The 22,843-nt window shown below is 38.2% G+C and overlaps 1 protein-coding gene across 1 annotated transcript in view; it reads right to left on the reverse strand.

The window, feature by feature from the left end:
- The window catches only part of VWF (von Willebrand factor), a 211,659-nt gene that overhangs the window by 41,735 nt on the left and 147,081 nt on the right, over positions 1 to 22,843 (reverse strand). The window contains exons 30-37 of the mRNA XM_044677836.1: positions 19,617 to 19,760; positions 16,789 to 16,953; positions 14,481 to 14,524; positions 13,485 to 13,662; positions 7,448 to 7,668; positions 5,511 to 5,703; positions 4,962 to 5,303; positions 2,769 to 2,968 (exon numbers count right to left, since the gene is read on the reverse strand). Coding sequence (XP_044533771.1) covers positions 2,769 to 2,968; positions 4,962 to 5,303; positions 5,511 to 5,703; positions 7,448 to 7,668; positions 13,485 to 13,662; positions 14,481 to 14,524; positions 16,789 to 16,953; positions 19,617 to 19,760 — 1,487 coding nt within the window. The remainder of the gene's footprint in view (positions 1 to 2,768; positions 2,969 to 4,961; positions 5,304 to 5,510; positions 5,704 to 7,447; positions 7,669 to 13,484; positions 13,663 to 14,480; positions 14,525 to 16,788; positions 16,954 to 19,616; positions 19,761 to 22,843) is intronic.

Consider the following 22,843-nt stretch of genomic DNA (forward strand, 5'->3'; position numbering starts at 1 on the left):
TCTCTCTCTCTCTCTCTCTCTCTCTCTCTCTCTCTCTCTCTCTCTCTCTCTCTCTCTCATACACACACACACACACACACACACACACACACAAGCTATTCTTCACATACAATCAAGGATGTACTGGTAAATGTTTAACAGCCAGCCCTCTGAAAACACATAACAAACTTTTAAGCTTAATCTTCATTACTAATATTTTCTCCAGCACTTTGTCTTGACAATCAACAAAACAGTAAATGAATCCCTTAATGTACTGTTTGATCATTAAAATCCACCTCAACTGTAAAAAGAAAACAAACTAGAAGATTTTGAAAAAAATGTATATAAGTTATGAAATATAAAGATAATGGGAAAAGACCCTACATATTATAAATCACTTAAACTTCCTTTCCTTTGACTTTTAAAATCCAGAAAGATTTTTATCTTTCTAGACTAGTAGGTGCTTTTGCCTGGACTTAGGGTGGAGTACAAATGCTCTGAAGGACTCTCTGATTCTAGATATTTGAGAGTTAGTGTGTTCCCTTCTGATGAGCAAACTGTCCTAGCTTCTATCATGGAGTAAAACCTTGCTGGATGCTCACAGCTTCTATCCTTCAGATGGGCCAGCAGATGGCACTCATGTACCAATCACGAAACAGCCCCTCACTTAGGAAAAGAAATATGCAGCCCTGATCTCAAGCTCACAGCATCAATTTCACCAAGTATTTACTAAGTAGTCACTAGGATCTAGGCACTGGGAATAGAGATCCCCAGAAAACTTGGTAATCTCATCTCTCAAGTAGCTTACATCCTATAGAAATAGATAGATGACTAAATTGATAGATTAGATAGACAAACAGGCTGGCAGACAGACAGACAGACAGGCAGGTAGGCAGGCAGACCGATAGATGATGGATGGAGAGAAATAGACAAACACATAGATAGATAGATAGATAGATAGATAGATAGATAGATAGATAGATAGATAGATAGATAGATGATAGATAGATAGATAGATAGATAGATAGATAGATAGATAGATATAGACAGAGAGACAGAGAGATGGATAAATGGATGATGGATAGATAGATGACTGATTGATAGATAATATATTAAACAGGTAATTGATAGATGGTAGAAAGATCATTGCTAAAGGTGATAGGTGCTAGACCAATAATTTCTAGACAGAGGCTAGGTTACACAGATAATTGATAGATAATAGATTAGATAGATAGTTGGTGATAAATTAGAATATTGATAGAGGTATGATAGATTAAAAAGGTAGATGATGGATTGATGATAGATATCCATACATATGTATAAAAGTACATGCATCTTTATATACATATCTGCATGCATAACAAATATTTTTAAAACTTAACAGAGGCAATAGAGAAATATACTTAGGAAGCCTAGAGAAATAGGAAATTGCTTTATTATGATTAGTATGAAAAATGGGGCCAATTCTACCATTTCCTTTTTACAGAAGAAACCTGGCTCTTTATCCACTGAGCCACCTAACTACGCTAAATACGCTTCTTAATATGTGATGCTCAGATCTAAACATGGGACTCAAGATGCAGTCTGACCATGGTGAAGTATTAATTATAGGAACATTATCACCTCCCTAGTCCTGGATGCTCTAAGTCTCTTGAGGTGACCTATCACTGCATCAGGTTTGATGGTTCTCTTATCACATTGTTGCCTCCTTTGAGTCTGAAGTCCACTAAAATCTCTATATCTTTTTCAGACAAACTGTAGGCTAATACCATCCCTGCCTCTTCCCCAGATACACACATTATACTTGTGACTGGTAAAACCTTACATTTATCATTATTAGATTTAGTCCAATGTTCATCCTCTTAAATCTTCACTCTGTCATCCATTATATTAACTCTCCTTTCTGGTTTTGTCATCTGCCCATTTGACAAACTTTATACAAATCATTAATAGCAATGTTCAATAACATAGGACCAAGCACAGATTCCGGGAGCCCTTCACTAGAGAACTCCTTTGGAGTTGACATTCATCCATTAGTGACTAATGGATCTAGCGATTCAAATGGTTCAGAATCCATCAAAATGGATGACCATTTAACCCACTTCCCATTTCATCCACATATCATGGGAGACTTTGTCAAATGATTTGTTAAAGCTCTAAATAAACTATATCAACAGAAGTCCCTTAGTGTAGCAGTCAAGTTCAAAAAGGAAATGAGATTAGCTTGGAATGACCAGTTTTCAACAAAGCCATGCTGAATCTATAATCACTACTTTCTTTCTAGGTGTTCACTAACCATCTCTTTAAAGATCTATTCAAACATGTTGCTAGGAATAAAAACTAAGAACACAATCCCATGGTTTATTGACTTGCCCAGTTCTATAATACCTCTCCCATTCTTATTCTCTCTGAAGGTGGGAGTAGAGGTTGCCAGAGATGGAAAATTCCAATCAGCTAGATAAGATCCTATCTACTCGATCCAGGAGAAAGGTATTGTTTTTATTCACTTGTTTCAATCATGTTGGACTTTTTGTGCCCCTTTTGGATTTTCTTAATAGATACTGGAGGGGTTTGCCATTTCATTCTCCAGCTTATTTTACCAATTAGGAAACTGAGACAATTAGGGTTAAAGTCACTTGTCCAGGGTCACACAGCTAGTATCTCTGAGGCCAAATCTGAACTCAGGAAGATGAGTCTTCACAGCTCCAGTCCAGGCACCCTATCCACTGTGATACCTAGCTGCCCTAGGAGGAAGGTGAGAAAGCCTAATTAGGACTATGAGTTCTTACCTCATGATGGACCCCATCTTCACTAATGCACTGGGTACAGGCTTCCTCAGGGACACAGTTCCCCCCTAGCATCACCTGTCCTGGGCGACAGAAGCAGCCTTCCGAGAGATGGTCCACACATGTGCTTGAGTTACCATCACAATGCCGAGGACAGTCCTGCTGGCAGTGATGATATACCATAGAGGATGGGCACTTCATTGCTGCAGACAGAGAGGCATGAAAATTCTCAGTAAGACACCAACTCTTAATTATCCATATGAAATGTTGATAATAATGATTCTCTTACTAATAACAACAAATAATGTTTATATAGCACTTTGAAGTTTACTAAGCATTTCCTTACAAAAAAAAAAAAAGTCTGTCACATAGTAACAGCAGTGTTATTTGTCCCTACATTACAGATGAGGAAACTGAGGTTTAGAAAGGTACTTTCTCTGGGTCACATAGCTAGAAAGTGAAATATGTGGAAAATACACAATAACCCGTGATCTCAACAGCACATACATTTTGCTAAAGAAAACGTTAAACTTATGTAGGATATGAATGTGTTTAATATTCTACGATTCATATAAAATGAAGGAGTAAAAAACTATCTCGTTTCCCCATGTGGTCCCATGCTCCACCTTCTTCACTCATTTGCTGTGTGCTTACAATTAACTTCCAGAGGAGGCTATAAAATAGGATTTCATTTTAAAGGGTTTCTCTGCACAGCAAATACTCAAGATAACAACAGCAAGTACTCAATAAAGAGATACTATCAAATCATTACAAAACAAGCATTTGTATTCTGAATGTACCAGTAGACTGATTTGATACTATTAACATCAACATAGAATCAAAGACAGTTAGAGATCAGGAAGGAGCCTTGAAGTTCATCCTGTCCACTGATTCCCACTCATTTAACCAGAGAATAATTTGGGGCTTAAAACACATTGTTGAAATCTATAAATGCTCAGCCATTGGACCCTGGTATAAAGTATCTCCAAAATAAGGGGAAAATAAATAAAATTTTGGAGCAAAACAAAGAAAATAAATATCATTTACATAATCAAAACACTATATACAGTGTATTTTTGTACACACTCAATTTCATATTTAATTTTTGTAGAAAGGACTGGCAGCAGTTTTGTAGAAGTCCTCTAATATCAGGGTAGTTTTGAATATTATGTAGAACATCAGAGACTGTTGAGACATTTTGAGAAACAATAATTCGGTCAAAGTTCCTCATTTTACAGATGAGAAACTGAACTCTAGAGAAATGAATTAATTTGCCTACGGAGACTGCCTTAGAACCTACGTTTCCTGACTCTTAGCCTAGTACTTTCTAGAACTCTGCTCCAAGATGCTTTCCCATCTTATTTTCCAAAAAATGATTGTTAACTAGGATCATGACTAGTCTTTGACAAAACAGGAAACTGAGACAGAGTGATTTAAAGGAATTTCCACAAAGTCAGCAAACCAAGAACACAGAACTCCTTTAGACGATAAAGCCAAAGAATCGATACAAAGTGGAGGGAACAATCTAATAGAATTTAAATTGTCTTCTTACATACCAACTAATAATTGATTTTCTAGGAACTTCTCTTGTGAAAGATCTTTGACAGAATATCTTAAAAATACACATAGGAATCAGAGGAAGTGTCATATAAGTGGGGAGTGGAACCCTGAAAAAATTCCACATATATACAACTAAGAAAAATTTAATGAGGTTAATATACAGCAAAGAAAAAACGAATCAAGATGTCCAGGACTGAACTTGATAAAATAGGATAGATTCACTAATTATTACCTGTTTATATAATTATAATAATAATAATAATAATAATTGTATTACCTAACCCTCAGAGATACTATGCAGAAAGCATCTTACAAACCATGAAGGCACAGTGAAGAAAGCATCAGGCCTGTAGCTATGAAGACACAAGTTCAAATCCAGCCTCAGACACTTATTAGTTATTTGACCCTGGGCAAGTTACTTAATCTCTGTTTGTCTCAGTTTTCCAATGTGCAAAATGGGAATAATATCTCCCAAAGCTGTTGTGAGAATCAAATGAGATAATTGAAAAGTACTTAGCACAGTGCCTGGCACAAAGGTAAGTGGTAAATAAATTTTAGCTATTATTATGACTATTACATAAACAGGAGCTTATTCAAAGCAAGCTCTTCTTAGCATGCAGACACGTCTAGACTCACCACAGAAGTCTGCGGTCCTCCAGTTGACACAGACTCCATGCGTCCGGCAGAGGTGAGCATAGGAGGAAATCACCTCACACACTTGCTCCTCATGACAGCTGTTCTGCTGGCAAATGGCATAAAATGTGGTAGGAGCAAGGACTTGATGGCACTCAGCAAACATGGAGGAAACGAGGATCTGGCACTGAGTGCTGCTGGAGTCCAGACACTGTTCGTCTGGGATGGGTTCACACGTGGTACCCGGCTGCTGGACTGTCCACTCCTGGATGAGCACGTTGTGGTCTGTGGTGACTGTGCCATCCCTAAGCATGAAGTCATTGGACCCATTCTCATCACAAATCCCTAAAAGGAAAGAATGTAAAAGGATTGCACCAGCTTCTGCATAGATACGCAGATGGGGATCCCTGGATTCTCCATCTCCCTCACGTTCCGAATAGCTTTTCCTACTGTCTCCGGGTCTGTGAGGGTCTAGAACTATGCAAAAGCAGATGGATGGAGGTAATAGGCTAAAAGGTCACAGATTAAAACAAAAATAAACAAAGCTCTCACCGCAGAGTCCATAGGTTTGGGGAGCAAAGGTCTTGGGGCTGAGTTGCAGCTGAAATTCATTGTTCTGTGGTGTGAATGTTAAGACGTGGTTCAAGTGTGAGAACCTGATCTCATGCATGATGGCTCCATAGGTGTTGACTTCCATATTTTCATCCACATAGGGAAGTGAAACCAATCGTCCATTCACAGTCACCTGCTCAGGTAAAGGAGAAAAGACAGCAATCACCTTTACATAGTTCAGAGGGTTGCAAAGCACTTTCCTCATAACCTTTTGGAGGAGGTAATGTATGTCTTTTTTATCTCCATTTTACAGATGAGAACACTGAGGCTCAGAAAGATTAAGTGACTTGCCCTATGGTTGCACAGAGCTGGGATTTGAACACAGGTTCCCAATTCCAAATTCAACCTGCTTCCCACTAAACAATGTGGTCTCTCTAAGATGTATCAGTCAGTGAGGATCCTGTCAGAGCTGGATGCCACCAAAGAACCTGGATCTTTTTTTCTCATTGCACTCAATTTAAAATCCTAATATTTACTAACAACAACTAATAGGACAACCAGACTTTGAAAATATTTGGAAAGGAAGGAAAAGGAATATGACACATCCTACCTGAAAGGAAATTGACTGGAATAGCAAGCATGAGTGTGAACCATGCATTTTCCACCCATATCTCCCTCAGAGAAAGCTGTGGGAGAAAAATCTGATGATTTTTGGCGACCACAGAGAGTTTCTAGGGGTGTCAGGCCCCAGTACATCATTCTATTCCTAGAGATTTGTACAAAGTATAGGATAACCCAGGAAAATGCTATAATGCTATCTGGCATCTCCAAATGTTGCTCTTCTAATACTAATGATTATAATAACTAGCATTTATATAGATCTTTATGGTATGCAAAATGCTTTATGTATGTTAACTCATTTAATCCTTTCAGTATCCCTACGAGTTAGATGCTATCATCCTTGTTTTATTGATAAGGGAATGGAGATGTTCAGAGGTTCAGTGATCTAACATATAATAGACTCTTGCTAAAGACTGATTGATTGATTGACTTGCTCTGGGTCATTCAGCCAGTTCAGTTGTCCCTTCCACATCATGACTTTCTCCATTGAGGTTTCATTATATCCTGGGTCACCATAAAAATTAAATGAGAATTTGGGGGGAATTTTGTGGAAGCTGCAGATGATATGTGAAGCCCAGAAGACTGCTAGAAATTCAGAAATGTGTACTTAACCCAAAATTTGCAATAGGATACTGCAAACACTCCAAAAAAGAAACAGAAAAAAAAATCGGATTTCTTCTGGCACAAAAAGAAGCCAAAAAATTTTACACAGATTTTCCAGAGTGCAGGAGTGCTGGGCTCCTAACCCCATGCCATAAAAGGGAGAACTATAAAATGAGACAGAATTTTGACTCGGGCCTTCCTTAGTCCAGTTTCCATGCATTATCCATGGCTCTGCTTGTCTTCCATTTAGACACAGTGAGAAATCAAATGATACACACAAGAATCATGGATGGAAGCTAAAGGGGGAACAGCCTGAGTATACCTTAAGAGATGGACATTGTGGTTCAGCAGGACTGGAAGTGTGAGTTGCATTAGCTACTCGTGCTCCCCACATCTGTGCCTCTCTACTGGTTTACTCCATGTGTTCTGATGCTTCTCACTGATATCATCAGCACTTGTGGGAGAGTGGACCCCAGGTTTCTTGGGGGACTGTTTTGTGAACTCTTCATGTTATATCATGTCAATAAATACCTTTGCTTTAGGAATGAGGGAAAGAAGGGAAAGCATGAGAGGAAAACAGTTTGCTGAGCCTGTGGACTAAGGAGTCCCTGATAAGAATACCTAGTAAGCACAATTCATTCAGTCGGATTCTAGTGGGCTCTCTAGAACATCCACCGCTGCCCTGACCCAGAGGGAGTCCTTTTAACCCTCACCTCCATATCACTGTGGAGCTGGATGGACAGGCCCTTGTGTTTCACTTCTATGGACTTCATGCAGGTTGGCTTCATCCCAGGGTTACAGACCCCATTGTGAAGATTTATCTCCAGGTCTTGTTCTTTGCTATTGAAAAGGACATAGGAACAGCTGCCAGTCAGCTTGAAGTCCTGGCCATCAAAAGTCACAATGTGCCTGGTGGAGCTTCCCATACATAAGCCTAGGTGGAATGAGAGATGGAAAAAAAGTGATGAAACTAACAGGAGTATTGGGGTACCTCTTACATGCCTGGTGTGGGAGGAAGAGTAAGTCTGGACGTGGAGTTAGAGGACTTCTTTTCGGGTCCTGATTCTGGTAATTATTGCCTATGTGACCTTGGATAAATTATTGCATGTCTCTGAATCTCAGTTTCTTCATCTATATAATGAGTACACTGGACTAGTTGATATCCAAAAATCTCTTCCAACTCCAAATTCAATGACCCTAAGTTCTAAGGACTTAGGTGCTCTTTATTTGGAATATGTCATCAAATCACTCACATTGCTACACCATGAAATCTGGGCAGATAGAATGTCAGAGACCTTTTAGTCTTCCTCATCATACTAACATAATTATTATATATTTTGTGTATATATTTATATATATATATATGTTTTATTTTATTTTACATATATAACTAAGACCCAGAGAAGGTAGGTTCTCACAGTTAATTAGTGGCAGGTATCCTAAGCCCGATTAAAGGATTTGGATGGCTCTTAAGAAAGTTGATCTTCAAGGGGCAGCTGGGTAGCTCAGTGGATTGAGAGCCAGGCCTAGAGATGGGAGGTCCTAGGTTCAAATCTAGCCTCAGACACTTCCCAGCTGTGTGACCCTGGGCAAGTCACTTGATCCCCATTGCCTACCCTTACCACTCTTTTGCCTTGGAGCCAATACACAGTATTGACTCCAAGATGGAAGGTAAAGGTTTAAAACAAAAAAAAAAAAAAGAAGAAGAAGAAGAAGAAGGTTGATCTTCATTGGATGGTCCTTTGAAGCAGGTTAAAAAATTGATTATACTTCTAAAGAGAAGGATATTTCATTACTTACCTCCTCCAAATTAAAATATACAAAGTGAATAATTCATTCTATAGGAATGCCTTGGCTTAAGAAACAAAGTCAGGTTCCAAAGGTATCATGGATCATTGACATCATAAGCGAGCATTAGCTCATTCTGAAGAGAATTCACCTTAAGACAAATGTATTATTTTGGCTGCCAAATGACTCATGGTACCAGTAGTAATTTCGACTTTAATACCTTAAGAGATCTTGCAGCAAGGCATGTTTCTGGAGCCAAAACAAATGGTCTAGACTCCACACTCTTTCCTTCACCTTCATTTGTAATAATTCATAAATTCTCCAAGTTCCTATTAAAGCACCATTTGCAAGTTCTAATTATCATGGAGTTGGAGAAAATTATTCTGTGAAAATTCTTACACTGAAGCAAGTGTAGCCATAAACCATTCAAAAAGAAATAGCTTAGGCTTTCATTTGGCACTCCAATACAATGTCTGCATTGGCAACTGAAAAAAAGCACAAAGAAAACAAAGAAAAAAAAACAATAATATGAATAGTACATATTTTAGCCAAATTAATCTATCATTGCAACATTATCCTCCTTACTGCATCATTTTCATAGGATGTCATTAACTAAATGCAAACTAGAATGTAGGCTTTTTTAAATTAATTTTTGATACTAAATTGTATGACTATTACTTTAAACTCTATTACAAAGGTTATGGCATATAGTGTCATGGAAAATCTACATAAATACATATATATCTTTGATCACTGAGAAAGACCACAGATCATTAATTTTCCATTATTGCTAATGTGATCAATAAATTGATTTTACTTATCTGGAACCCAGACTATCAGTATTTTTAATCATTACATGTTATATATATATATATATATATACACATATGTGATTACAAATGTATATGTTTATATAATTATTCATTATATATACATATAATAATAATATGTGCATGCATGTATAAAAATAGTCACTTGTTTTTCATAATTCTGGGGAACATTTTTACTAATTTCCTGAAAGAGAGTGTTCATTTTCCTTTCTAAAAAATTTTTTTAATTTTCCTGGTGTCAGTAACCCTGGAATTGCTGTATTTTGACCTATTCACTTTCTGCATATTTTCTAATTCTCTTAGCTTCTATTTCCTGAGGTTGTTTTTCCCTTCTTCTACATTTGTCTACAATTTTTTCACTTGTAGGGAACACATTGTTGTTTACCTCTATTCATTTTTTTCAGATTTTCTATTACATTCTCTGCAAAGTAATTTTTTAATTATTTCCTTCTAATATTTTAGCATCTTCAAATTCCAAGTTCAGATTTTCCCTTGATTTTTTGAATTTCTACAAGTTCTTTTATTTATTCTTTTAATTGTCTTAGTGTTAATTCTCATTTAAATTTTTTAATATGTCATTTATCTATTTGAGGATGTCTCTTGGGATATTTTGTACTATTATTCCTTTTTTTAATATATACTCCTTACCTTCTCTCTGAGAAACAATACTAAGTATCATTTCTAAGGCAGAAGAGCAAATAAGGAGTAGGCAATAGGGATTGAGTGACCTGCCCAGAGTCACACAGCTAGAAAATATCTGAGACCAAATTTGAGCCTCGGTCCTCCTAGCTCCAGGCCTGACACTCTATCTATTAAGCTAACTAGTTGCCTCATCTTGCATCATTTCTTAATTATGTTGTTCCTATAATTTAGCTATTTCATTTCCCCCCATATTTTTTTAACTGCACTGGCACTTTTTATCACTTTACTCATTTTCTTTTAATTAATTTTATAGTAATGCCCAGGCCTCCCAATTCCATGCTGAATTAACAGGAGAGACAGGGGGGACAAGCATGTCCAGAAATGAAAGGAATCTTCCTTCTCCTCTCTTTCTCTCTATGGCTTCTCTGCAGCTTTCACATGTGTCTACTCAATGCTAGGAAAATCCTCCCAATGTCAAAAAATAACTTGTGGAACTCTCAGTAATGGCTTTATATGCACATTCTTGCTGCATCAAGACTCTATAACAAAGTCCTTGGGAGACAGGTTACATTGGATATATAATTCTAGGTTCACAATCTTTGCTTATTAATTTCATATGTCATGTTATAATTTTTCTAATCATTTCTTGTCTTTCTTGAGAAGTCTACCATGATTCTGACTGTTGTTCCTTGGTACATTTCTGCCTTCTAGCTTGCCATACTTTTTCTTTGTCATTGTAATCCTGAGGTTGCACTATCATTGCCAGTATCTGAAAATAGATTCTCTGACTCCAAATTCGGTTTTCTTGAGGAAAATGTTTAAAACACTACCATAGAAATACTGTAGTTATAGAATTACAGAATCCTAAGAGGTATCATTCCAACCCAATCCTGAATAGGAATCTGCTCTGTAACCTACCAGAGAAGTCAAAATGTAGACTTTGCTTGAAGACTTGCTAATGAGGGAGAACTCACCATCTCCCAAGGCAAGCATTCCACTCTTTTCCAGTGCTTGTGTGTGTGCCTGAGTGAATACATGTTTAGCTGTCTAATACCAACCCTTCCCTCTGCTCTGCCCTAATCCTCATGTTTCTAGCCTCCTTTTCCTGTTCTTAGGACATGTTTAAGCACTAACAGCCCATATACCCCTCCCCTACTTTTACATTTAACTAATGTTCAAACTTTAGGAAACTAGTTAGGAGTATCCACACATATAAACACTTTCTTTGAAGGAATAAGGGCTCAAAAAACACATACATACATACAGAGAGAGAGAGAGAGAGACAGAGAGAGACAGAGAGAGACAGAGAGAGACAGAGAGAGANAGAGAGAGAGAGAGAGACAGAGAGAGACAGAGAGAGACAGAGAGAGACAGAGAGAGAGACAGAGATTTCATGACTTCTCTACCTCATTTGCCAAGAGAACCTCAAAGTTGCAGTTATAAGGCAAGTGGAAGAAGAGTGAAAGAAGAAAATTGAGGAGAATGAGCAAAAGAAGCATTGGGGAATAAATGGAACTTCACTCCACCCAATAATCCTGAATTTTGTTGAGAGAATTAATGCAATAGATGGAACCTGGCCAGGAGATCAGTACATTTGCCTACCCAAAATAAGACTGGGAGAGTATGAGGTGAGAAAGAGAGGAGGAAGGAAGGAAGGAGAGGAGAAGTGTTCAAGGGGGAAAAAATAACCTTGATCATTTAAACACTTTGTAAAGAAAAAAAAAATGTTCTTGTAATTTGCTCCAGATCCTATAGCAAATTCATTTAAATAATCTGTATCCCCAAGCATTTATTCTCAAATTACATATCTGTATACTGCCAAAATCTTCATTTATACATTATTTTAGTTATATACTTTGGTTTTAGTTATATAGTTTGGACTCAAATACTTTGGATAATGGATCAGTGATTTTGTGACTCTAGATCAGTGATTCCCAAAGTGGGTGCCACTGCCCCCTGGTGGGTGCTGCAACAATCCAGGGGAGCGGTGATGGCCACAGGTGCATTTATCTTTCCTATTGATTGCTATTAAAATTTTTTAAAAATTAATTTCCAAGGGGCGCTAAGTAATATTTTTTCTGGAAAGGGGGCGGTAGGCCAAAAAAGTTGGGGAACCACTGCTCTAGATACAACCCACAAGCCCCTTCAAGAGCTTGAGATATAAATGCAGGCCTAGTAAGTTAATAAAAAAATTATTATCCAATGAAGGACATGTAAATTTTGTAAAACCATCAAAGAAACATCAGTTTGCAATCACATGAGTCTTCAGGCAATTATCAGGCAGGATTGTTAAGGCTCCTTATACCTCTAGAATAATAAACTATGTCAGCTTCCAACAAACCACTGCAAAAAATACCTTTATCAGTAAGCAATAAGGGAGCCAATCAAATTAAGACATGATGTTTTGCCTTTGGCCTACAAAAAAAAGTTCTAGACCAATAATAAACAGGGAGTGAACAAGTATCTGTCTTTCTATCTATATATTTATCTACAAGTATTCATTAAGTTCCTATTAATTGTCAGGGACTAATCTAGGTGCTATGGATAAAAGTGCAAAGATTAAAATATTTCCTACTTTGAAGAAGCTTCCATCATAATAGGAGAGACACATACATATATATAAAAATATATATGTATATATATACAGTAAATATAAAGAATATACAAATAAAAGTTAAGTACAAAGTAGTCTGGGAGGGAAGATGCTATCAGGGAGTTGGGGAGAATCAGCAATGGCTCCATGAAGAAGGTGGCACTTGTGTTGCATCTTGAAGGGACGAAGGGATTCCATGAGTCAAAGATGAATTCCAAACAGAGGGGAATGTTTCCTATCTCTGTAGCATTAATCTAGCTATGTAATATCAACTAGACACATGGGTGGTAGTTTTCCTATTCATGCAGTTACTACTGCATCCCCAAACCCAGGGCTTTCTTTGCCCCTTATTCATGAGGCACAGTGAGGTTATATTGCCAACAACCACCCTGTCTACTGCATTTAGATAATTAATGCTTTTCTCCCAACCTCCACTGGGCATAATTTGGGAGGAAACTATTGAGATATGTTGACTTAGACCACAGTATTTCAAAATCTGAGGAAAGTACTTAGAGTTCATCAAGTCTAATTCTTTAATTTTACAGATGAGGAAACTGAGACCTAGAGGTGACCTACCCATAGTCATACAATGGCAGAACTGAGATTTAAACCCAGGTCCCCAGACTCCAAGCCCAGCACTTTTTCCACTACAATAAACTTTGTCCTTCCAAAGGAAAAGAGGGCAGACAAGAGTACTCAATGAGTCTTGCTTTAAATAAACCCTAAATGGGTGATTTTTGATGATGGAATGGTAGAACTGATAAATGTAGTTTGAGGAGGAGAAAATTCTTTGGGCCTAGCAATAGATATTTATAAACTTATTTGCAAAGTTGTGCTAAGAGAATTGTCATATTAACTGATCAGAAATGGATAAAAAGCCAAGAAACATAGACTTACAGGGGCAAGTCCAGCGACAACCACAGGTCTCCTCTACCTTCACAGCTGGCTGGTTGTTGGGGCATGTGGGTTTGGGTCCCTTTTCACAATTGACCCGGTGACTCTCCATTATGGTCTGGCCATCTTGCAGACAGGTTACAGTATGGCACTTGTCAGCCAAGGTCCATCTGTCCCCAGGCTGCAGTAGAAAACAGAATCATAGTCAGGCAAGAGTAGAGAGTGAAGGCTAATATTCGTCAGTGTTTTCCTGAAACAACCTCTTTCCCCCAACCCACAAGAAATATCCAGTCCCTTCTTCCTTCTCTAATTCTTCTTCAAATGAGAGGAACCTATTCCCAGGTTATGACTGGATCATTTTCTCCACTATAGCTTCCTCATCAAACTAAATGCACAAAAAAAGTCTCAACCACAGTGAATAAGGGCCCCTTGGACTTGGTGAACTTCTGAAGACCACATCATATTCTGCTCTGTCTACACTCTGTCCTGCTGACCAAACATGTTTCTATGTGGAGATGAAAGGGGCTATGTCCACAGAAGCTAAGTACAACTGTATCCATGTGGCATATTTTTCCTATATTAGGGGCAAAGCAAATCTTCTTTTTGTTAAATGTTCAATGACTTGTGAGTACCTCATTTCATCCTAACACCAAACCTGAACTAAAAGAGTGCTGCTGTTAGAGCTACCTCTGAAAACTGTCTATTAAAACCCAAGCTAGCAAGTCTGACTAATCAACTGTCAAAAAATGGAAACTAAGATTTGAATATGGGACATCCCCCACCAAAAAAAAAAAACAAGGAAGTGGGACCTGAGAAAGCATTCGAGAGATAGAGACCAAATTACAGAATCTAATAATAGATCCAAGGAGCAAAACATTGATGAGAAGGAATAAGACAAAGATCTGAGTTATGACCTGCCTGAAAAGTTTCCCTGTGTAAACAGGGTCACCCAAGACAGAGTCACAATATTTCCCTCAAAGACAACCAATAGGCACTTACTCTCTTTTGATTCCCGTCTTCATCCAAACAGACTTTGGAGAAACCTGAAACAGAAATAAGACAAGAGTTCAACCCTCTAGATCAGTGATTCCCAAAGTGGGCGCTGCCACCCCCTGGTGAGTGCTGCAGTGATCCAGGAGAGGGTGATGGCCACACTTTTTTTGTATTACATTCTATTCTGAGTTCAATAAATAGTTTCATAATTTCCAGGGGGCACTAAGTAATATTTTTTTCTGGAAAGGGGGCGGTAGGCCAAAAAAGTTTGGGAACCACTGCTCTAGATTAGCAGATAGGATGGATAGAGAGAGAGAGATTCTTAAACTTTTTATGTCATAGTCCCTTTTGACAATTTGGTGAACCTTTCTAAGAATAATATTTTTAAATTAATAAAACAAATTACACAAAATTATAAGGGAAATCAATTACATAGAAATAAATGATATAGAAATATAATTATCAAACATTTTTTTAATTTTTTTAAACCCTTACCTTCCATCTTGGAACCAATACTGTATATTTGTTCCAAGGCAGAAGAGTGGTAAGGGCTTGAACCCAGGACCTCCTATCTCTGGGCCTGGCTCTCAATCAACTGAGCCACACATCTGTCCCCTCAAAAAAAAAAAACAATTTTAAACCAAGGTCACAGAGCCTAGGTTATAAACACTCTATCATATATCAGTCCCCTGAGATGATCTTCTGACATTGGCCCAATTTGGTACAACAGTGAGAACACGGTTATGAGGGACCTGAATGTAAGCATCTATTGGTCTCATCCACTATCTCCTCTCTCTCTCTTAAGAAGACTAATTAGCTGACTCTTGGGGAATACAAAAAGACATTGCAAACTGAAAGGAAATTCTAGGAATCCGATATAATAGATACTTTGATATTAAGTCAGAATACAAGGATTTGAAAGGATGGCCCTGCAGCTTCATTATCTCTGTGATCTTGGGCAAATTACTTACACTCTTTGGATTTCATCTGTAAAATGAAGGCATTAGATTAGATGAGCTCAAAGGTTCCTTCCTGCTCTAACATGTTGCATACAACCCCCTATGATTTAATTCAGGAAATAATTAACATAAAGTAATGGCAACAATGACCATGGTCTGTTGTTCATTGTTTTACATTAAAACTAGGGAAATTTTAGAAATTTTAAAAAGAACTTTCTAATATTTTATCGGGGCAGCTAGGTGATGCAGTGGATAGAGGGCCACACCTGGAGTGAGGAAGATTCTTCTTCCTGAGTTCAAATCCAGTCTCAGAGATTCTTACTAGCTGTGTAACACTGTGCAAGTCATTTAATCCTTGCCTCAGTTTCCTTATCTATAAAATGAGTTGGAGAAGGAAAAAGCAAACTACTCCAGTATCTTTGCCCAAAAAAAACTCAAAAAGGGGGACACAACTGAAAAACAACTAAACAATAACACAAATATTTTACCAAGTGAACTTAATGAAAAATATAAATGATTGAAGTTGATTCTGGAACCATTCTGGAGAGCCATGAGGCTAAAAGACGAAATTAATTAGGCATATAAGCAGTGTAAAAGGGAATTCTTAATCCCTTTCTCTAGTTTAACTGTGGGCTGGATATCTTTACATATCTCTATGTTAAAAGGACCTCCAGGTCCCCAGTTAAATTAGAAAAAGAGATTAAGAATTCCCTTTTACAGCAGGCTGTTCTCCAGGAAAAGATCTCAGCATCTGTTGACTAGTTGTTTGCCTCCTATATTTCCTTTATTTCCCATTCTCTGTTCAAGTTCCCTCCCTGAAAAAGCCATGGGCTTTTAGCATAAATGCTTGTATTGATTGAGAAAGTATTTTATATTGAAAGTCTGCTAATAAGTTCTTTGTAGAGTTTAATTTTTGCAGAGTTCTGCCTTAGAGAGAAACTGAAGGTGGTCAGTTCCATTAAATCACCTTAGACAGAAAAAGTAGGCCAGATATAAGAGCATCTCCTGTTGCTAGAATGAATCCTCAGAATATAGAAAGTTAGAGTAGAATAATTTTAAAAAGCACTGGCTTTGGAGTCAAGAGGACCTGGGTTCAAATTCCATCTCTGAACTTATTTCCTATGTGACCTTGTGAAAATCATTTAATCCCTGGGCCTTAACTTCCTCATCTATGATTTGAGGGGGCAAAACTCAATGCCCTCCAAAGGCTCTTCTTTAGAGCTATGATCTTGTGTTTTCTTCAGGTTTCTGTTTCCAATAAAAAAAAGGCGAGATTAGACTAAACAATCTCTAAGGTCCATCCAACTCTAACTTCTACGGTCTTTCTGATGCTGGAAGAGTCAAAATGGGCTTACCAGAACATAGCTTATACATAAATGTGTTGTCCAAAGTGACCATAGTGGAGAGATCTTCAATCCGCTGAAGTTTCATGATGTTGGAGGTGGAAGCTGTCCCTGCCAATTCCCTCACCTGGGATTCGTCATATTGTTGTCCAATTGCAATGGGGAATACTGAAACTCCTATAGTTAGTGAGAGGGAAAAACACAGAAGGAAGTGAGATAAGGAAAGACAAAGCAATCTGCTGAGGATGGTCCAATCCCAAAGGGACTCTTTTGAGGGGTTTTTTGTTTGTTTCTTTTTTCTCCCCTTTATAGGGACCTTCCTTTCGTTTCTCAGGGAAGGAGTATTAAAGTATTCATTCTACAGTTCCCTAAATTAATTCCTATGACGGTTCTGGTATTAGAAGTTAGCTTTGGTTTAGTCCTCTCATTAGTAGCATTCTGGCCTTTAAAACTGTATGATCAACTGAGTTTATCATGCATTTTTAAGCACCTCCTAGGTGGAAGGTTGCACAGTAAAGTAGAAAGAACCTTTGTCTTGGATTTAGAAAACTTGGGATCAAGGCTCAGCTTCAAGAGGTTCTGACCACCTAACAAGTGAAATGCTTTGGAAAAGCCTAAGTGCTATAGAAATGGCTGACAATTGGTGCCATAATGGACAGAGGAATAGAGTACTGGGCTGGGAGCCTGGAAGAACCTAGTTCAAATTCTCCCTAAGATACTTACAATCTGCATAAACATGGAAAATTCACTTAAACTCACAACCTTAGTTCCCTCCTTTATAAAATGGGGTTAAAAATGTCACCTACCACACAGGGTTGCTGTGAGGATCAATGGAAATAACACATAAAATGCTTTGCAAACCTTAAAGAGCTATACAAATGCTGACTATTATTAAATGAGTTATTATTATTTAGGAACTAGTATATCAATGGACCTCTGGCTTCTTAGTACTCAGGCATCCCTGCATCTTCTCAGAACTATGTCTGCCATAAGAATTTACACTTTTTTAAATGTTTTCTTAAGATATATTCATCTCGTGTGTATGTGTGTTTTTAATATGCGTCCAGCCAGTCTCTTCAATTTTTAGAGCTCCCCGTTGGAGAAAATATGAGGGTGGTCAGACCTGTTAAATCACCTCCAATAGAAAAAGTAGGTCAGATACAAGAGCATCTCATGTTGCTAGAATGGATCCTCAGAATATAGAAGGCTAGAGTAATATAATAGAGAGAGCACTGGCTTTGAAGTCAAGAGGGCCTGAGTTCAAATCCCACCTCTGAATTTACTTCCTGTGTGACCTTGTAAAAGTCATTTAAGTTCCCTGGGTCTTAGCTCCTAAGTGGAGAGATCTGCCAAGGTTGCTCTCACAGCATTTCATATAGGGCTTTCTACTGAGAGGCTATGCAACAGAGGTACCTGGTTGCTTTTCTCAATCCTTGCAAATAAATTATTCCCATGAATAATCATGCTGGTCATATAAGGCATATTAATGGAAAAACAAAGAATATCACTTAAAAGGGGTTGAAAAAAAATATTATGAGCAGAAAACATCAGCATCCTTGACCAGGATTACTCTGATGCCTCCTCCTGCATGTGCAAATAGGTCCCACGGTAGGAACCAGAGGGATCTGTAGAGTGTGGAATAGAAGATGTAGCCCCGTGCTCCCGAGCTGCTGGTAGTCCGAAGTGGAAAGGGACAGACACAAGTACACAGGTTCTATTGTTTTATGTACATTGGATAATATACTCAACCAGATCTCACTGTTGGGTAACCATTGGGAGTTATGAATGTCCTCAGATGCTCAGAATATAACACTACTCCTGAGGCTCTAAAATGAACAGATGTGTTTCAGAACCCGAAATGATCTCCAGAATCACTAAAGAGTCCAGGAAAAAGCCCAGAGGAAGATAAAGAATGCTAGTTGTCCAGATTAAGGTTTGGGGGTAGATGAATAACCCATAGAACTGGTGTGCATATGTAGCATATATGTGTGTGTTGTGTGTGTGTGTGTAGACAGATACATATATAGATGTATCTTGAATGGACACATCAGCTAGACTTTGGAATATATGTGTATATATGTATGCATGCAAAATATATGTATGTGCACATAAATACACACACACACACACGAGTGTGTATCTTGAACATGAACAATGAACTGGACCCAGAACTGAATGTGGAGAAGAAAGCAAGTTCAGTTTCCTCATGGAATGGCGAAGTGCCTTGAATGATGCCAAGTTTCTCTTTAAAGCAAAGGTCCATCTTTTCTATCATTATTCTTTTGGCAATGTTGCACATCTATGGGTCATGGAATATCACAGAATCTAAACAGGTCATGGAAGATCAGAGAACCTAAAGAGTCAAAGCTGGAGGCTTTCCCAAAGGGGCAATGGAAAGGAGCATGGTGGATGTGAGTAGGCTGCAGAATCTTAGCAAGGAAGAATGACACAGAAGCAGCACAAATTATAGTCACTGGATTGATATATGAACAGAAAGAAGGTCGGGCAGTCATGTAGTGAAAACAAGGCCTGACAAAGGGCAAGTTTGAATACATCGTTGGTGATCATATGACGACAGAGATCTGTAAAACCCCCAAAGTACCGGACGGGTCCCGGTGGCAGATTTACAAAAGGACCAAGGACACCACACAAAATAAGAAGGTGTGGATGGGTTGCATCACTGAAGAAAAGACTTATATCAATCAGATTAAAGATTCACCAAAAGGAATATATTAGGCTCATATTAGGGTATTTTTATGATTAGATAATGCATTAGAAACTGAAAAAAAAAAACAATACCATATTTCCTAGTGGGAAAATGAACAGAAGGAGACGCTTACGGCTGGATCTGGCTACATCAGCTGCAGAATCCACTGAATCCAAAGAGACGGCTGTTACCAAGATGACTATCACCTTAGAAGCATCAGGCCTCGCACCATGGACTTCTGATATGGCATATCTGACAGCAAAATTCAATGCATTCCCTGAGAAGAAAAAGCAGACCTTATAAAGTCATTATTGGTAGCAACATGACAAATATCATAACCCTAATGCTTTTGAACCAAGTGTTAGAAATGGTACCTTCTGAACTTGTTTCTACCAATCAATCAATCAGCCAGTATTTTTCAACCCTTACCTTCTGTCTTGGAATCAGTACTAAGTATCAATTCCAAGTAAGGGCTAAGAAATTGAGGTTAAGTCCAGGGTCCCACAGCTAGAAAGTGTCTGAGGTCAGATTTGAACCCGGGACCTCCCATCTCCAGGCTTGGCTCTTTATCCACTGATCCACCTTGCTGCCCCTGTCAGTCAGTACTGATTAAGGACCTACTGTGTACCAGGCACTGATCCTGTGGCTTTGAGAAATCAATGCCAATAATTTATGTGCCCTTTAGGTCCAGGGGCCTACTCTTCAGATGGAAACAACCAGATGACTCCATCATTTGTCCTCTTCCCTCCCATCTCTACATCTCATTTCTTCCCCTTTCACAAATTCTCCTCAGCCTCTGAGTAGCTGATAAAATTCAACAAAATTTTAATTCTAATCATTTAATAAGTACCTACTACTCTGTGGCCCCTCACATTTTCTTGGGGAAGTCCATGGCTCCAATAAAGATCTGTGTCCACTGATGGTATCTCATTTCAATTCATTCTGGTGTGATCATACTATATCTAGAATTTCACAAATTCATAGAATCCAGGAGTAAAAAGGAACCTTGGAAATATCAAGTTTATCAAGTTCAAACAGTACTTGAAACTTGAAGCTCTAATTAAGTATTCTCAAGGAGTTGTTTGACTTTGATAAAGTACTTCTAGTGCCAGGGAAATCACTCTCCTAAAGCAACCCTTTCTATTTGGGAAAACTCTATTTTTTCTAAACCCTTACCTTCCATCTTTGAATCAATACTGTGTATTGGCTCCAAGGCAGAAGAGTGGTAAGGGTGGGCAATGGGGGTCAAGTGACCTGCCCAGGGTCACATAGCTGGGAAGTGTCTGAGGTCAGATTTGAACCTGGGACCTCCTGTCTCTTGGCCTCATGCTTTATCCAGTGAACTACCTAGCTGCCCCAGAAAACTATTAAGAAGGTTTTCCCTTATGATGAGCTAAAATTTGCCTTCCACTATCTTTTATCTATTACCTCTACCTATTGACATACCCTCAGGAGTCAATCAAGTCTAATCTTGCTTCCATGTGACAGCCCTTTAAATATTTGAAGGCCTTCAAATATAGTATAATGTCTCTGTCTCTGTTTTCCAGACTAAAAGCCCCCAGTTTCTTCCAAGGAGTCACTGTTTCCCTTTCCACTATTTTAGGCGAGTTTAATGGCTGGGTCAGAGGAGTGTCAGAGGAACGAGTTACTTGTTCAAAGTTCTATCTTAGTCTCAGCAATAGGACTTAAGTGTCCCTAAGTCTTTAAGTCCCTAGGTCCCTAAGACTTAGGTGTGCCTAAGTCTAGACTAGACTCTTCTCTGGTCTCTCAGAGAGAAAAGTAAGGGATACCTGAAGCCAGTCTGGTAAGGCTGCCATAGCCCCTGTGACAGAGCTGAAGTACCTCATTAGCATTAGCAACATAAGTAGCTGAGCCTGAGACCATGGCTAAAATATTCCAGAAGCTCTCAGTGCCACCTTTCATAGGGCTGGGACTTAGAGAAAGGTGAGTCAGCATCATCTCCATCTCTTCCTGCAGACATCCAGCCTGCTTAGAGTTCTACAGTGCCCCTTCTTCATCCTGACCTTTATTATTGTTACATCTAGAGCGACTCTCAAGTGGTTTTTTGTTGTTGTTGTTGTTATTTTTGAAACCTTCGATTTCTGTTTTGGAACCAATATTAAGAATCAGTTCCAAGGCAGAAGAATGGTAAGGGCTAGGCAATTGGGGTTAAGTGTCTTGCCCAGGGTCACACAGCTAGGAAATATCTGAGACTGCATTTGAAATCAGGACTTAACCATCTCTGGACCTGGCTTTCTATCCACTAAGCCACTTGGCTGTTCTGCTCAAGTGCATTTTTTATATGGATACATATATATGTATTTATATTATATTACATTATACTATATTATATTACATTGTATTATATTGTGTCATATATTGTATTATAATGTGATGCAATATGACACAATATTATATTATATTTATTATGTTATATTATATTTTGTTATGTTATGTTATGTTTATTATATTATATTATATTACAATGTTATATAGTATCATGTTATATACATATACTATATATAAATCAAGAGAATGAAAATCCAGAATCCCTGAATATTATTCTCAATTATTTTACTAGGATCTGCTATGTAAATGAGACATATGTAACATCTGCCCTCCCCCAGCATCACTATATCTTCCCATCTTTCACCTCTGCAGACTATCCTTCTCTGCCTTCCAGTTACAGAAAAACTGTTACTTCACTATCCAGTCAGCTTGACTGAGACAACTGTATATCCTGTATTCAAGACCATTCAAGAAATCTTCATTCCTGTAGCCTGTAGATATCATTCATTTGGCAATGACTGCCTTCCCTTAAGATGCTCCAGAGGGCTTGTGATTTTTTTTTCCTGACAGCAGAGATTATTCAATCCATTTTAGAGATGGGGAAACTGAATCCCATTGAGGTCACATGATGGGCCTCAGTTCCATCAAAAAGTCAAGGATAGAACTAAAAAAATGCTGATTCATCATCCCTGGCCTCTTAGAATATGTCCAGTTGAACTCAAGGGCAGAAACCAAGAAAACGGTTCATTGAGATGTTAGGAACTGAGAAGCCCAAACCGAGATTTATTTTCTCATGAATTTATTGTGATTTTAAGAGTTAGGAAGGGCTCAATATTCCCAGGCCTCTGAAACTCTTTTGTGATGAGTTTTCAATAATCTGGTATTTGGTAATCTGCTAGCCTAAATAACCACAGAATTTAGATTTATAAAGAATATTAAAGGATATTCGATATTTCAAGTACATATTATAGATGAGGAAACTGGACCCAGAGAAGCTGAGGGACTCATCAAAAGTCACACAGCTCATTAGCATCAGAGCTGAAATGGAAACCCAGTTCTCTTGGCTCTTTC

This window comes from Gracilinanus agilis, chromosome 5 (assembly GCF_016433145.1).
Source record: "Gracilinanus agilis isolate LMUSP501 chromosome 5, AgileGrace, whole genome shotgun sequence".
Classification (NCBI taxonomy): Eukaryota; Metazoa; Chordata; class Mammalia; order Didelphimorphia; family Didelphidae; genus Gracilinanus; species Gracilinanus agilis.